General features: G+C 47.4%; 7 protein-coding genes across 7 annotated transcripts, besides 1 other annotated feature; 6 read left to right on the forward strand and 1 right to left on the reverse strand.

Annotated features, from left to right (window-relative positions):
• The first annotated feature begins 1,513 nt into the window (after positions 1-1,513).
• Positions 1,514-1,578: a microsatellite.
• Positions 1,579-1,593: 15 nt separating this feature from the next.
• On the forward strand, positions 1,594-3,086 carry FPSE_10881 (uncharacterized protein; the record flags this gene model as incomplete). Its single annotated transcript, XM_009263998.1, has 3 exons — positions 1,594-1,795; positions 1,847-2,250; positions 2,304-3,086. The coding sequence occupies 3 exons, from the start codon at positions 1,594-1,596 to the stop codon at positions 3,084-3,086; spliced, it is 1,389 nt and encodes a 462-aa protein (XP_009262273.1).
• Positions 3,087-3,460: 374 nt separating this feature from the next.
• Positions 3,461-3,874, forward strand: FPSE_10882 (uncharacterized protein; the record flags this gene model as incomplete). The annotated part of the gene is made up of 2 exons (XM_009263999.1): positions 3,461-3,592; positions 3,644-3,874. The coding sequence occupies 2 exons, from the start codon at positions 3,461-3,463 to the stop codon at positions 3,872-3,874; spliced, it is 363 nt and encodes a 120-aa protein (XP_009262274.1).
• An 853-nt stretch (positions 3,875-4,727) lies between these two features.
• FPSE_10883 (uncharacterized protein) lies at positions 4,728-6,622 on the forward strand (the record flags this gene model as incomplete). The annotated part of the gene is made up of 4 exons (XM_009264000.1): positions 4,728-4,832; positions 4,892-4,931; positions 4,990-5,235; positions 5,286-6,622. 4 exons carry the CDS (start codon positions 4,728-4,730, stop codon positions 6,620-6,622), a joined length of 1,728 nt encoding a protein of 575 aa, XP_009262275.1.
• A 1,558-nt stretch (positions 6,623-8,180) lies between these two features.
• Positions 8,181-8,558, forward strand: FPSE_10884 (uncharacterized protein; the record flags this gene model as incomplete). The annotated part of the gene is made up of 1 exon (XM_009264001.1): positions 8,181-8,558. One exon carries the CDS (start codon positions 8,181-8,183, stop codon positions 8,556-8,558), a length of 378 nt encoding a protein of 125 aa, XP_009262276.1.
• A 241-nt stretch (positions 8,559-8,799) lies between these two features.
• On the reverse strand, positions 8,800-10,074 carry FPSE_10885 (uncharacterized protein; the record flags this gene model as incomplete). Its single annotated transcript, XM_009264002.1, has 2 exons — positions 8,800-9,745; positions 9,812-10,074. 2 exons carry the CDS (start codon positions 10,072-10,074, stop codon positions 8,800-8,802), a joined length of 1,209 nt encoding a protein of 402 aa, XP_009262277.1.
• Positions 10,075-11,213: 1,139 nt separating this feature from the next.
• Positions 11,214-12,908, forward strand: FPSE_10886 (uncharacterized protein; the record flags this gene model as incomplete). Its single annotated transcript, XM_009264003.1, has 2 exons — positions 11,214-11,339; positions 11,454-12,908. 2 exons carry the CDS (start codon positions 11,214-11,216, stop codon positions 12,906-12,908), a joined length of 1,581 nt encoding a protein of 526 aa, XP_009262278.1.
• Positions 12,909-13,679: 771 nt separating this feature from the next.
• On the forward strand, positions 13,680-15,615 carry FPSE_10887 (uncharacterized protein; the record flags this gene model as incomplete). Its single annotated transcript, XM_009264004.1, has 4 exons — positions 13,680-13,946; positions 13,999-14,780; positions 14,831-15,323; positions 15,382-15,615. 4 exons carry the CDS (start codon positions 13,680-13,682, stop codon positions 15,613-15,615), a joined length of 1,776 nt encoding a protein of 591 aa, XP_009262279.1.
• Between the last annotated feature and the right edge of the window lie 656 nt (positions 15,616-16,271).

Consider the following 16,271-nt stretch of genomic DNA (forward strand, 5'->3'; position numbering starts at 1 on the left):
CTACGATTGTTAACAGGCAACCCTGTCAGTCACTAACGAAGGGACAAAAGCAGACGACAAGGATTGGCTCTCAATCACATCTCCGACTCGGCCGAGAATGTTGTGTACTCCGTAAAATCCACCGGAACAGCGACAATATGGATCTCGAGTCACGAACGAATCTGCCTTGTTCGGGGAGCTCCGATACGCGTCGGTAAATCCTATCGATAGTCGAACATGGGAATGCCAAGTCTAGATGAAATCATATCTAACCGTGGTATTTTGAGCTTGTAGCAGTGTTTTGACCGAACGGGCCGACGGTCTAACTTGATGGTAGCCTTACCAGGATCATGCCAAGGATGGCCTTTCATCCGAAAGAAATCGGGATACTTAACCTGTCAATTCATCTGCCGAACGCTCATTATTTTACACTCGTAAAGGGCTGAGTTATGGAAGGATGCAGCACTAACAAAAAGCCCCAGGCTATCTGTAACACTGCCGGGACCTTTTCTGTCACCATTCAGGTTTAGCTTGAGGCTGTAGATCAGGGGAATGGCTAGTTCTGATAGGGTAAAATATCTGTGCCCATGTTAACTATCAGCCGCTAATTGAACTCAAATAATTGAGATGTAAGCTTAAATTAGATTATTTCATGCGAATGTTACCCCATGGGTTAATACCTGTTGCTCTCCTGACTTTTGCCTAGGAGTATGGATAGAGGTTATTGTTTCTACTGCCTAATCGGGGAAGTCCTATACAATCCACACTGCATTTTTAACCTCACCTAGCAGCCTTGTAAAATAGTAATTTAGTACATAGCATACGGCAGAAATCAGGCAGTGCCAGAAATCAGGCGGTGCAAGTAGGTGCAGGACACTTCACTGCAATTTTAACCTCCCCCAACAGCCTTGTACAGCAGTAACTGCACTGACTGTGGCAATAATTCCAGCAATAAGTCGTGGATGTGGCTATGCATAGGCTTCACTAACTTAGATTCGCTTCAATGGCTTTTCAGTCCTTTTGAAGAATTGCTTAGTTTGACAGATGCTCACATCTTCAATAGGGTGAAGCTAATGTCATGATCCTCTCAACAACGCAGCCACGAACCTTGGTTACCATCAAGTCTTCGTTTCCCAGCTCCCAAAACTAGAAGGTGAACTCTAGTAGGATCAGCCTTAATCTCAGAAACCCATCGTGTATCCGCCCCAACAGTGACATTATCCCGTAATGTAACATTAAGCTCATATAACCCCACAAAATCCTTCCAAACTACCATTTCCCGATCAAGACCTCCTCGTCGATCATAACCCCGGGAAACACTATCAAATGCGAATATTCCTTATCTAAACGCTTATCTAAACTGTCGTTTGATGTCAAGGCACAGTCACTGCAACATAGACCAACATATTGCCCTTGCTTGTAGGATTCACTAGGAATTAAACCTAAATTAGCATGTTACAGATAGTCGTCCTGAATTTCTATAGCACTACCATGACCTTCAAATTTGATATAAAGGTGTTGAGTAGACACCAAGACTTACCATCATCACTCACTCACTCAGTCATTCATTCATTCATTTAGTCACTCACTTATTCACTCTTTTGAATCTACATCATGAAGTCTTCCACTACTTTCTTGGCCCTCGTGGCTGCTGTCCACGCCTCACCCATCTCCAAGCGTGATCAACCATTTGATACCAAAGAAAGTCTCTGCAAAGATAAAGCGTGGCAGCTCGACACTGTCGAGGGTGCTTCTAATGTCTGGGAAACGACTGGTGCTAGCGACGGACTCGACAACCAAATCATGGGACAATGGGGTATGTCATTATCTACCCTCATGCCGTAGACAACCCAGCTAACATTGACAGAACACGAGACCAACTGGCTCTTCAACCTGGAGCATGCAATTAACAACGGCAGCGGAAACCTTGGCATGTCTGGCTGCGGTCTTATTGCCAGTACTGAGTGCTTGCCTCAGGGCGCCGAAAGTTGCGAGGAACACTTTGACAAGTACGGCACGAGTGGAGATCCCTTGAAGGATCCCATTGGCAGAACCTCGTACTGGATCTTCCAGGCCATCAAGGGAATGCACAGCAAGTTCCAGATGCTTCACAGTGAACTGGTGGAGCAGACTATCATCACAAACCTTCAAATTGGCGAGATGGTCGCAGACTTCCAAGGAGCCGAAGACAAGACTGAAGATGTCTTGAAGTGGCTCTCTGCCGCTGTTGGCTTGGGAAGTACCATCGGTGGTCTCGTTCCCGGCGGAGCTGTAAGTGACCAGTTTTCCACGGGTATGGCATGAAGCGATACTAACTGTAGTAGGGAGAGGCTATGTCTACTGGTTTCGACATCATGGGCGGCGTCTTCGACATCATCGCCGACGAGACAAAGCCAGAGGAGATTGACCAGGGCACCATCTCAGCTGCCCTGGGCGCTATCTTCCAGCGCTCATCTGAACAGCTAAAGAAGACCATGAGACTGGCTACAGGTACGCTCGAGAAGGGTGAGACAGCGGATGCTTTCAATAGCCTCCCCGCCTCCAAGAAGTACGGCCCCTGGATCCACTCGCCCATCACCAGGTTCTTCAACGGCGGCTGGTTCCTCCTCAGCGACAGAGCCGAGCCCGTCCAGAACCTCATCAAATCTATCTCTGGAAACATCAAGCCCAAGATCGCCAACAACGTCATGAAGGCCGCCAACCTGCGCCTCGTTGCCGACAAGCGCGTCGGAAGCCAGGAGGACTGCGGTTACGCTACAGGTCGTCAGTGGATGAACTTCAAGGACAGCGAGTTCTACTGCTTTTACATCGCCAGAATTGATGAGCACGGTGTTTACGGCGAGAAGTACGATGAGGCTACTGAGGATATCTACGCCAACATGGCCAAGTACGGCCTTGGTAACAGGGATCCTTACTACCGCGCTATTCTTGACTGTGCTACCAGCGGAGAAGCGGGTCTTAACGTGGACAACTTGGGTTTTAACAACATTCCTGTTTGTTTCTTTGATCTTCCGGCTTACTGGCTTGAGCGCAATGATGGTCCTGAGTGCACATCTAACATGATCAACAAGGCATGCAACCCCACCAAGTCCAGCCCTATTGCTTAGAGGCGTATCCTCTAGTATTAATATTTTGTACATAATCATCTAATTCTTTCTTCGAAATATAACTACCTTTGTCCTGAAATTGGTCTGCACAAGAGTGCATCTCTCAGATTTGTTTGCGAATGTGAATTATTGTATAATTTTACGTAAGTATGCATTTTCTGCCTTTCAAACCGTGTAGAAGATTAGGCATTTTCAAGGTCGTTGTCGGCATCTATCCATTGACGATGTTTTGAGGCTTTGGCTAGTCAGCCTAGTGAGGCTGAAGTAACACGTGCATAGATTAACGTCTAGTCTAAAATATGACTCTGGAACATCTCAACCTGACTACGTCAAACACCAGTCAAGGAACCGAGATATCTTGGTGATTCGAGAAAATGCCCACATCAAAAAAATCCAGCGACAAGACAAGTAGTGCCTCCGTAGCAAGAGACTTCAACAATGCCTTGACTGGAACGCTTGGCTTTGAAGCCATGCGCTTCACAGCAAATTACGCACGAATAGCAAAGGTGCACTACCCAGTCACCTCCCCTCAAAGTCTCTACTGACAAATAGAACAGGCCGAGCTTCAAAGCTGTGATTACGACGACCTCATGATCGCTGCTAAAGACGCAGGAAAACTATTGCCAGAGACCTTCAACCCTGCCACCGACGAATGGCCAACTGATGCAGAAGTGATCAATAAGAATATAGAAGAGAAATTGAAGGATTTCGATAAGCTTGCCGGAGGATTCAAGAAGTTTGTTGAGAATGCGCATGCGGCGATGATAGTTGCTAATCGTCAACAATGAGAGAAGTTGAGCGTGGATGTCTCTCACATTACAAGCTTTTGTTCATGACTGAACGAAGATATCTCATATAATCAAGTCTACCTCGAATGTCTCTGGATGAGTGAAATGCTTCCATCTTGTAGTGATGTTCTAGCACATGAGATGAAACCTGAAGCCTTGGGTAATTATAATAAACAACAACATAAAGGTGTTAGACCTTGCTTAGTTGCAGTGGAATAAAGCTAATAGGTAGCGGAAACGTTAACCCCTTGAGTCTTCGTATATAAAAATAAATAGCCTAAAGAGTATAGTTTAAGTATCATAAGCTGACCTACTAATTTCGTCTCGTATGCTTCTAGCGGCCAATCTTTCTGATACCCTGAGGCATAAGCATAGATGTTGGCAAGATAGGTAAAGTCAACCCGTTTGTTTCTGTTGGTCCAGGAACTGGTCATGTCTAGGTTCCTTGAAGACCCCGTTCCATTCTTCATCTCAAGTTTGACTTCATTCACGTATCGGCATTTGCAACTAGACACCGGCTCATCTTGGGCGTATATGACCCAATAGGAAGTTATCTAATATACGAAATATCGTCAATCGAATATTTCCTCTCTGATCGGACAACAGTCCGGTCCGGTTGTCGGAGTGGGTTGGGCCATCCTTGTTTTTTGGTTCAAAACTCCAGTTTTGACGCAACATTGCTGCAACTCAACATGACTCGTGTTTGGTTCATCGGTGGAAGTTCCACTGGGCTGATGGAGCTACAACGCTGATCCCCCGCACAGTTTACAGTTAAATACCCCAGGTTGTTTCGAATCGTTTCTTTTTCGCTATTTTATACGTTTATTAGTTGAACTCTATTCTAGCTTTCAGGATGGCAGATGAAACAGTTATCAGTGAGCCGCAACAGAGTCCACCGCCTCGCAAAGGCGTTTGGCACCTCCTTCTCGAAAACCCTTACATCTTTGGATTATCGCTTGTATGCACTCACCCCTTCCCCCGCTCATGAACATAAAAGTCTAATTTATCGTGTAATAGTTTGCCAGTTTAGGCGGCTTTCTGTTCGGTTATGATCAAGGTTTGTACTCAAGATGCATTTCAACCAACTACGCAATGGAAACTGACTGCTTGGTCAGGTGTCGTATCAGGCGTTTTGACCATGGAGTCATTCGCCACTAAATTCCCCAGAATCTATCTTGATAGCAGTTTCAAGGGTTGGTTCGTGTCAACACTTCTCCTCTGTGCATGGTTTGGCTCTCTGGTCAACGGACCCATCGCCGACTTCCTGGGCCGCAAGGGCTCTATGCTAGTGGCAGTTGTCATCTTTACAATTGGTTCTGCATTCCAGGCAGGCGCCAATGATATTCCAATGCTCTTTGCTGGTAGGCTTACATCTCAAGCTATTATCGTCTTGTGCTAATACGCCTCGTAGGTCGTGCTGTGGCCGGGTTTGCTGTAGGAATGCTGACTATGATTGTGCCCATGTACGTGTCCGAAGTATCTACAGCTGGCATTCGTGGCACCCTAGTTGTGCTACAGCAACTAAGTATTACCTTGGGTATTTTGGTAAGCTACTGGCTCGAATACGGGACACAGTATATCGGCGGCCATCGATGTGCGCCTGACATTCCCTACTCTGGTGGCACTAAAGACAAGCCTACATTCGATCCTAGGCATGATGTTGGCTCGGGAGGGTGCACTGGTCAGTCTGATGCTGCATGGAGAGTCCCCTTTGCCATTCAAATCTTTCCTGCGATTGTGCTTGGCCTCGGCATGCTGTTGTTTCCCGAGTCTCCTCGCTTCTACCTGATGCGCCGCAAAGAAGAAAAGGCTTTGAAAGCCCTGGCCCAACTCCGCCGAGTCCATCCTGACACACATTCACTTCGAGAGGAATATCTGGCCATCAAGGCTGAGGTCCTCTTCGACGAGGCTGTGAATAGAGACAAGTTCCCGGGCAAGAAGGGCGTCTCCCTATTCATCGCCCAGCATGGTGCTCTTGTATCGAATTGGGCCTCCTTCAGACGACTGGCCATCGGTTGCTGCATAATGTTCTTCCAGCAGTTCATGGGATGTAACGCCATCATCTACTATGCGCCGACTATGTTTGCCCAACTAGGTTTATCTGGGGGTACTTCAGGCCTCTTGGCAACTGGTGTCTATGGAATCGTCAACACGCTTTCTACGCTACCTGCTCTTTTCCTGATTGACAAGATTGGGCGTCGACCTCTTCTCATGTGTGGTGCCGCTGGTACCTTCATCTCACTCGTTATCGTGGGTGGCATCATCGGAGGATATGGCGCATCTCTTGCGTCGAACAAATCCGCTGGTTGGGCAGGTATCGCCTTTATCTACATCTACGACATCAACTTCTCTTTTTCTTTCGCGCCCATTGGGTGGGTATTGCCCGCCGAGATCTTTAACCTCGGTATTCGCTCCAAGGCTATGGCGATCACTACCAGCACAACGTGGATGTGCAACTTCATCATCGGCTTGGTGACACCCGACATGCTGAGTACAATCGGATGGGGCACGTACATCTTCTTTGCGGCTTTTTGTCTCCTCGCCTTCTTTTTTACATACTTCTTTGTCCCAGAGACTCGCGGCAAGAGTCTAGAGGAGATGGATGCTTTGTTTGGTGATACAGCCGCTTACGAAGAGAAGGCGCGGTTGATGGAGATCGCATCTGAGATTGGCCTTACCGAGGCACCCCCTGACAGTACGATTGATCTTGCCAGAAAGAAACCTGCCACAGCGGAGCACTTGGCTTGACTGAGTGGATGGGGTCGACTAATGGACATGCACGAACGCTGTGAATTGTTCTTAACTGTCAGGTCGAGCTGTGAATACTGATGAAGATCAACGTCGAATAGTAGATTCTCAACTACTTCGGTAATAAGAAATGGTTAAGATGCAATAACTTCCTGAATAGAGAGACTGTTATGTATAATTGCTTAATACGATGCATGGTGTGTCTCTACCGTAGATGGATTAACGTTCTCTTGAGAATAGGAACCTTTGCCTCTATATAGATAGCTTGGTCGCGATATATTGCTAACTCAACTGCCGAGCGAGTGATATCGTCCATAACAATGTACCTTCGGCAATGGGGGTGTGGAACTGCCCCTGCAAGCGCTTACTATTTGGTGGTTGATACAACTTTGAAGACAATTTTGCCTACAAGCGCTTACGTTTAGGCTTTGTTGTAGTCGGCAGTGTTTGGTTGTGACTAGGATCTGTATCGGCAACACGGATTATGACCTGTGGTTTTTGTGTTCAAGGAAGAAAAAACGGGCTGTTTAGCAGGCCTCGCAGTCCTTTGGCATTAGGTGACATTGCGGTTGCTCTGAGAACCCTACCAAGCCTGACAAGGCTGCATGATCTAAACTAGGTATCAAATTTCGAGGACAACCCCGTCAAATTGGTTTAATACGTGACAACACACACAAGAAGGATCAGTGTGGATATTGCCAATGTTCCAGATAATCAGATGATGGGAAGACGGAAAATCCGCTAACAAGGCAAAGACAAACAAACGTCCCTCCACGATACGTGCTCAGAACTTTGTACCTAGATTATCCAACACATAACCGCGAATATCACGCTTGGAAGACACAATTATATAACGTTGCATGGACTTGCTTGAACTATAGCAGCTCAACAGGTTGAGGGTACTTTCAACGCTGGAAGTATTTTCTTCTCGGATTTGGCCAACTCGCAGATACAAACTGTAACCCTTCTCCATAGGAACAGGGTGGTTGGCATTTGTTCATGACAAGGCAAAATGGTATAGACACCTTTTGCCAAGTTAGGTTAGATACTTTGGCTAATCATTTTCTCTCACTTAAGCTTGAGTCATGTGTAGTCTACCGTTTCTTGGCCTTCCTGACATACACCGCCTTGTGGAGGTCAGAATATGAGGCATGAACAAATAGTTTGAGAGTGAATCTTGGCGAAAGTGGATCTCATGTTTTCTGACTCCCCTAGGACGGCTTCAGAAGATCGACGGTATCATCTGAACTCGCTCCATATTTTGCTTACATCGTGGAAGCGAAATTATTGTAACCTCACAATTGACCAATCTGAGCTGAAAGAAGTAATGTGCCAAGAGTATAGCTTCATAACGTGTACTGTCGCGAGTGGCATACTCCTAGCGAAAGCAACGATGGGCTGTGCTAAACAGTTATCGTAAATGTGTATAAGGAGCATGATATCTCGCTCAAAATAATCTCAACTCACTACAATTCTCTCTCAGTCTACACTTTTCAGAACAAGCCTCAGTCCTCACTTACACCACTCAACATATCTCTCATCCAACACTACAGTCACTATGAAGACTACCCTTTTCACATCCGCCGCCGCCACTGCTCTTAACTTTGCCTCCGGCACCATTGCCAACCACTGCAGCTGGAAGCCCGCCGAAGGACCCTTCCTCAGGAAGTGGCGCGTTATCGCCTCTGGCGTGGATGATATCCCCGGAAAATGCGGTGGCTTTTGGGACAACATGAACAACAAGAACTTCAACGGTGCCTGTGGCGCTCTCTCCGAAACCAGCTGCGGTAGAGACGGCAACGGAGATATGGCTATCAACTTCTTTTCCATGTCTACCTGCAACGGCGGCCACGTCGAGTCGGCGTGGTGGGAGGCTACTAGGAACCAATTCGGTGGCATCACCTGCAATAAGGAGGAGCCTTTCAAACGGGTCTAGTCCTCGTAGTCCCTCTTTTCTACTACTACTTATCTCAATTTTATAAAGTCTACCTTTAAATGTATCTAGATGTGTGGAGTGTTTCCATCCTGTAGTGATGTTCCCTCATAAGAGAAAGGTTGATCACATGAAACAAGCTATGAAATGATCATCATGGGCCATGATGAGCTCTTTTGTTATCTATTTCTCTATATATCAGACCAAACTACCAATTGCCATTATATCTCCATCCTCTTGAATCTCACAGCGCCGCCAAACTCTTTGGTATCAACAACTCTCGCGTTTTCCTAACCCGAGCACCATCCTCCTTACTCTTGAAATACCGACCAGTCTTGTAACTCCAGAGCAGACTGCCAAGAGCATGGTTCTTCTCAATCTCGAGAAAGCCAAGGAGGGCGCGGTCAGCCTCCTCACCGAAGCATGGAAGCTTTGATAGTGCTCTGTAATAGCGTCTGTAGCAGTTGTTGATCATGACTCCGACCTCGTTTATGGCCTGCTGGGTTGAGAGACCCTTGGCTTTAAGAAGTCGGACCATGTTGTGGTCTACCCCGAGACGAAGGTCCTTCTCGTAGGAGAGGATGTCGTTGACTAACAGGATCTGGTCGCTGATGATAACCATGATCTCAAACACAGAGGGATGATCTGCTACCTCCTCTGGCAAGTCAATCCCGTAACACCACTCGTTATTAACAAGTGCTGGATAAGCACCTAGAGAACCTCGACGCATGGCCATGTATTCCTCTGGGCGACGTGTGTAGGACCGGCCCTCTACATTAGTCCGAACCTGGTCGACCAGTCCCTGCCAGTAAAGTTCATGCGCCCACATCCAGCGCTTGTAGAAACGCTCTGATGATGGCTTTCCGACGAAGAAACCCCCTGGGCTTTGCTTGATGCGATCGCATAGTGTCTGGAAAACGTAACGAATGGGATGCTCTGAGTCGACGGTATACCGCGGGGCGGTACCCTCCATGATCTCACGCGTCCTGGCAATCTCGCTGATGGCGCCTTCTAGGTCATTGCACAAGTGGCCCTCGTCAAACTGGTCGTCAAACAGAAAGGCCCATGAGTTCCAATCCGCTGACGTGCGCAAGGCAAAGGCACTGCAGTCAGGTGCCCAGATGTTGGCAAGATAGGTAAAGTCAACCCGTTTGTTTCTGTTGGTCCAGTCTGCATCTGCTTTGATCACGCTTTATAATTCGTTAGTAAATGCTGGTTCTTCTTTAGTCTGTGTCATATGTAGGGGGTTAACTCACGAGGAGATCCAATCATCTGCTTCTGCTTTGACGCTGGCATAGTTGGGGTTCTCACGGGCTGGGACCGACATGAGTGAGCTGAAGAGGTCAGGAAGGATGAGAACTTCCATCTCATCACGGTCCTGGAACTGATCATGTTTGGGTTCGTTATAAACTCCATTACCGTTCTTCATCTTGAGTTTGACCTCGTATTTGGTGTCGATATAGACCACTTCCCCGGTTGTCATCTCTGACTCGGAACCACTGCTATCGAATTTGACCATGACGATACTATTTTGTTAGGGTTAATTGTTTTATAGCGGATAACAGAGTCAAAGTGAAGTGTATAAGTATATGGATGCTATAAAGATCTAGAATTATTATATTAATACAATAGCAACTCTTTATTACATTTCAATTGTCGCTTATACTGAAAGCTTCGATACTCATACAGACTGTAGCTCTGGTGTCTCGATTAGGAAATATGCCGCTTCCACGGCGAAGCAATGGTGAGGCTGTGAAAGCATTCACGTGTCGAGATTCGTAACTAGGCACCGGCACTCCATAGTCGTATACATACCAATAGGAAGTTATCTATTTGAGCCTTGGTCCGGTTGCTTACTACCAGCCCCGGACAAAACAAATACCGCAGGATCGTAAGCAAGAACATTCCGGTAAGCTGACAGGAGCGGTAAATATGTTCCATCCTGCAGGGTCCTGATAAATTCCTGATAAATCACTGCAAAGATCTAGCATTCTCGTATAGCCTGCGAGCGAAGGATTCGCGTATGAATTCACTTATGGATTAGTGCTTACCCAGATGCAAGATAGATAGGGGTCTTGCTGCGGGTGGACCCGTAACCCTTGGGACTTAGGTAGGCTAGACACTTTCAGGGTTCTATTTCCGTGGTTCCGAAGGATGCCTGATACAAAGTGGAAGGTGAATCTAATAAGTACAGCCCCCCAAGGCCTAGAATCTGTACCCAGGGATATAACTGATAGCCCTAGGAGTTTAGCGGAGTTTAGCGATCAACCTAGTACCATCTTGATCTTCAATTGGCTGTATTAAGTTCCGCCGAAACTACACATTTATCGACAACCCTCGAGGGCTGACGATGCTGCGCAGGAACACTTGGTCTTATCGTTAAACTGCGTGATCTGTACTGTGACTTTTTCTCACAATCCTTCAGAAGCTGCAGCCCGGTATGATGCTTTGTTTTGTAAGCTCGGCTAAAAGTCCAGGGGAGAGCAAGGGGAAGGTAACAAAGGAAAAACACAGTCATATTAAAATTCGCTACGAATCCTTCGGTCCATTATTGTAGTCCCGTTGCCTTGGCTAGCACATTACATATAATCTCGATCCGGCTTGTTTCCTATTGTACTGGCCTTTGGAATATTTGGGAAATCTGAACTGCAGATCACCATGTTTAGTACCCTACGGCAAACGTCTGGCGATGGAGACCGTCTCCTCAGCGTGGAGATTGCTCCACCCTTTGACAAGGACAGGATGTCAATGCGGACCGCTTGTGAGAGATGCCGCATACAGAAGGTAGGTAGTATCGAAGCCATTCACATCGTGTCCCGTCGGAGAGTCTTTTTAGATAAACCGTAGACGTCGTTCCTATTCTCACTTGATAATTATGAAACTAATTGACTGCATTAGTCCAAGTGTGTCAGTGGCGAGAATGGCTGTATGCTGTGTGTTGCCAAGAACCAGAAATGCGAGTACCTGGTTGTGTCGAGGCCACGACGTCGCAAGTCCAACATTGCTGGTGGTGGCCCAAAGTCCCGCGACGAGAACGATGATGAGGACGGCGACAACATAGTCGTCAATCAGCAAAAGCAGTCAAATCAGGCTAGGATGCAAAAACGATGGTCTCGAATGCAGACAATACGACAATCATCGCCATTATCAGGGTCATCATCTCCACCCACAGATCAACTGAGGGTTTCAGCGAAGCCCTCGATTCAAGATGACAACAGCAACGCAGCAGGGCCAGACCTGGGCCTGGAAGATGCACATCAACTAATATTCAACGGTGGTCTCTTCCCGGACTGCCTTGGACAAATCCCGGCTGTCTTTCCACACCTTGAGCCTGCAGCCATCAGAGACTTCTTTAGCAATATGCCTTTACCTACTGAAAATATCTATGCAGGTCGTGGTGTTACCGCGGAAGCATTGACTGCTCGAGGAGATAGTGGCGGGCTAAACAGTCACACCTCTGTATACTCAACCTCATCAGCAGATAGCCTGTTTGACTTTGGAGTTGATCAGATGGACTTTCTGATGGATGAGTCACGCATCACTGCTATGGCTCCCAGAAGTGCCAGTAACAACAATAAAGTTGCAAGCGACGCTCGTGCTACTACCACTCATTCTTCGGCACCATCAGAATCAAACTCTACATCCATGTCTGAATCTTCATCTTGCAGTTGCATGATGACAGCCGTGGGAGTCTACGAGGCTTTGCAAGTTGAGCTGAACTGGGGCGATCCAATTGCTGGCCCATCGGCTACATCAAGTCCTAAATCCTCATCGGCGGGCTCTTCATACTCGTCTGGGTCGCCATCGTGGTCACACTCAGGTTCGACAACAAACCATTCAACAACACTGATGACCCAGCAAACGATCTTGAAACGTCAAAAGACGGTGCTACTCCGTTGTGACTCCCTCACCCGTTGTGGCACCTGCTGGTCCCGGCCGGACTTTGTTATGCTGATCATTACCATATGTGATCGCATATTGACCAGCCTGGAAGCGGTGGAGCGTTTTGTCTGCAACAAAAAAGACGACGACATAAATAGAATCATTTCAAACGGCTCTACTACTGCCGTAGACATCCAGACCGCATCACGCACGGAGCTAGATTCATCCCTGTCCAGCACTACCCAGGGACTGCAATCTGGGGTTGGTGCATGGCAGATCGATGACGAGGATGAGCAAGAGATGGTCATTAGCTTAATCAAGTCCCGCGTTACGAGGCTCGGCAATCTGATCAACATAGCTGAGGGGACAATTAGCGCAAACGGGTGGCCTTGGCATGAGAGGCTGGTTCAGGCTCTACGGAGGAGGTCTAACAAACTTGCCATATCCTTGTCATTTCGCGGCCTTCCGTAAAAGCTTATTTTAACTATCTTATTGGATATATGGAGTTTATGGACTGGATAAAAGGACACCCTACTAGGTTAGACAAACAAGGAGCAATCACTTCCAGCAGGAATCTTAAACAGAGAAGTTGAATGCAGCAAGCCCTGTCCAAGAGCGATGGGATATCAATACATGATAGCTATAGAGCGAGTAAAACGATGTAAAACAATAAAAAAGCTACAATAAGAGCCCAGGTTCCATACGCTGAGTCCATTTGCTGAGCCTGGCCCCGTACTCATCGAGGCTTCTTCTTGCCTGTGCTGCACTGAAGGACTTTTGTCTCTACTCTGAGTCGGATGCTACGAGTGAAACTGCAACCTCGTGGTTGGCGGGATTCAGGCGTGCACCCAGTGCTGACAGGCGGTTGATTCAGACTGAAAGCTGACTGTGGTGGACAATTGCCGCTTTGGGTTGACTTCCGTCGCATTACATCAGCCTTGCCGATCCAGGTATGTCTCCGTGCCGTCCAGTGATGGCACGGCTGACGGTTGCAAGAAGCATAAGCAAAATACAAACTGATGAGGCTTAGACAGGACATCACTTCAACTATGTGGGTATTCATCAGCGCTTGACGAGATGTCATGTATCTGGTCTTGATCGTACCTCGATATAAGTGCAAGTACTAGCACTTGGGGTGACCTTAGTTACTGTATTCCTCTTTGAATAGTAGTTGACGTCTGCTAGCGAGTCGATTGACTTTACATCACTGTCACTGAGACGAGACTCAGTCTTCACTCCGTCATGGCATATCCTATCATCCTCCTCGGCGCTATTGGCCTTCCCGTCATCATCCTTCTCCGCTGGCTCCTAACATACACGCGCACCGTCCTCGAGGTCCGCCGCAATGGCCATCCTGCAATTCACAGCGGCATCATGATCTTTGAGTCTGTTGTGCGTTCATGGTATCCTCGAATCCCCTTTCTGGTGCCTATGGAGAAGTTTACTCTGAAGGACCCTTTCAAGAAGTTCGCCGATGCGCGCTCTGACATGATTGTTATTACTGAGGCTGTAAGCTACCCTTCCTTTTTTACCAAAAGAATAATCACTGACGTGTAAGAAGTCGTCACCTAATGGTATCGCCTACCTCTTCGGATCACCAAAGATCTTCCGTGAAATTGGCCGCAACGGCGACATATTCCTAAAGCCACTGGAGAAGATCCGCTATCGCATGCTCAATACCTTTGGACTCCAGCTGGCCTCAACACAAAATGGCACCCAGCATGAACGACACAAGCGTGTCGTCAAAGCAGTGTTTAACAACGAACTCATGGAGAACGGGTGGCAAAACATGCGCAACATGTGGCGTAGTCTGCTCCGTGAAGAGGGTGTCTACCCAGCGGCCGCCAACTTAGACACTGCTCCTATTGTACGAGACATGAAGTCGACCATGCTGAAAGTTACGCTTGGTGCCATTGGTGCTTCGTGGTTCGACATTGACATTCCCTGGGACCCAGCAAAGGAGACGGAGCGCCAAAATGATGAGTTGATGCCTTTCGCCGAGACACTCAAAGTGGTTTGGGATTCCCCATTTGTGCAGACTGTTCTACCACTGTGGTTCATGGAATGGAGCCCTTCGTTACATCTTCGTCGCGCTGCTTGGGCACAGCGATCCCTTGTTGCCCATATCAAGAATGCGCAGGCTGAGACAAGGCGAAGAATTGAGGATAGCAAAGATACATCTCAGGTTCATGGCCGGACAAGAAAGTACAGGAACCTCATCGATGCGCTGGTGGATTCTCAGAATGACGTGGAGATGGCTGAGAAGGCCGAGAAGGGATACCTGGCGCCTAATGTCGGACTGTCGGATAAAGAAGTCCAAGGCAACATCTTCTCTTTCATGGTGTAAGTTCAGAAGGCGTTATATCATATATGATTTAACTAACATAATCTAGAACTGGACATGAAACATCATCGCATACCCTGACTTGGGTTTTGTCACTACTTGCCAAGAACACCGACTGGCAAGAAAAGCTCTATGCTGAAGTCAGCAAGGCCAACACTCTCCCCTTGGACGAGACCGAAAGCGCGAACGGCGCGAACGGCGCGAAGCCACTAAAGTCCCTCGGTTATGAGGAAATGGCAAATCTCCCTCTGATCCTTGCGGCTACTGTCGAAACACTCCGTATGCGTGATTTGGCTATGCAGATGACACGTGTGGCCTCTCGCAACACCACGCTTAGCTACACGACATGGGATGGTGACGCAACTAACCCAGCCGAGGCCAAAGTGCAGCAACACACTGTTACAATTCCTGCGGGCACACGTGTGCACCTCGATACAGCAGCGTTTGGTGTCAACCCGTTCAAGTGGGAAGATCCTGAGACATATAATCCAGAACGCCACCTTCGCGAGACTGAGGATGTGAATGGCAACAAAAAAGTGACGGTACGTTTATATCCCCATTCTATCTAAACAAATAACCCTGTACTAACATTTGATACAGATCTCATATGAGGACTTCATCGGCTACTCATCTGGTTCGCGTCAGTGCATTGGCAAGCGTTTTGCCGAGGTAACAATGGTGTGTTTCCTGGCACATATGATTCTGAACTATCGGTGGGAGGTCGTGCCTGAGGCGGGCGAGACTCAGGAGCAGGCTAAAGTGAGGGCGTCTACTGGTTCGGAACAGTTCATGTTAACACCACCGGCGTACGATTTACGCTTCATCAGACGCTAAGGGATTGGCTTGGACTTGCATATTGTTGAGTTTAGTTAAAAGTGAGGTTGAAAATATTTTGTCATTATTGCGAAGTAATTCGATAATTCTGAGTTACCTTGTGTTTGATGTGTACAGATGAATGTCATGGTTACAAATTATATATACACTGGAAAGGTTGAGTAAACAGCCAAATCATGTTGTGAACACGTTATATCTTCAATGCAAAACTGGCAACATGGAAAATAGTACCAAACCTCATCTTTAATGGCATTCAGACATTTCCAGCCTCAACATGGTTTTTGTTCTTTTCTCCTGACTTATGGTGACTTTGCAACTTGCATCATAAGAGGTCAACTTGCTGATCTGGTATACTCACTTCAAGCACAGGGTAACACACCTACTCACATCCGCTACTCGGGCAGGATGGTCCCCCCTGTAGGGAGGTGAGTGGGGATATCCTAAACAGCCCCTTGTTCTTGGATTGTGGCTGTGAATCCGAGTAGTATCCCGGTCTTACTGTCAGCGGGGACCGTGACTGAAAAAGGAAATCATCCTAGTTCCCAGGGGTTGGCCACTAACCAGCCTGGGCAATGGTCCTGGACTCCTCGCATTGTCAGCAAGAGCTAGGAAGTAGGTACACTACTCTTTTGGGACTCAACCAGTCAGCCTGGAAT

The sequence above is a fragment of the Fusarium pseudograminearum genome, chromosome 2 (assembly GCF_000303195.2).
Source record: "Fusarium pseudograminearum CS3096 chromosome 2, whole genome shotgun sequence".
NCBI lineage: Eukaryota > Fungi > Ascomycota > Sordariomycetes > Hypocreales > Nectriaceae > Fusarium > Fusarium pseudograminearum.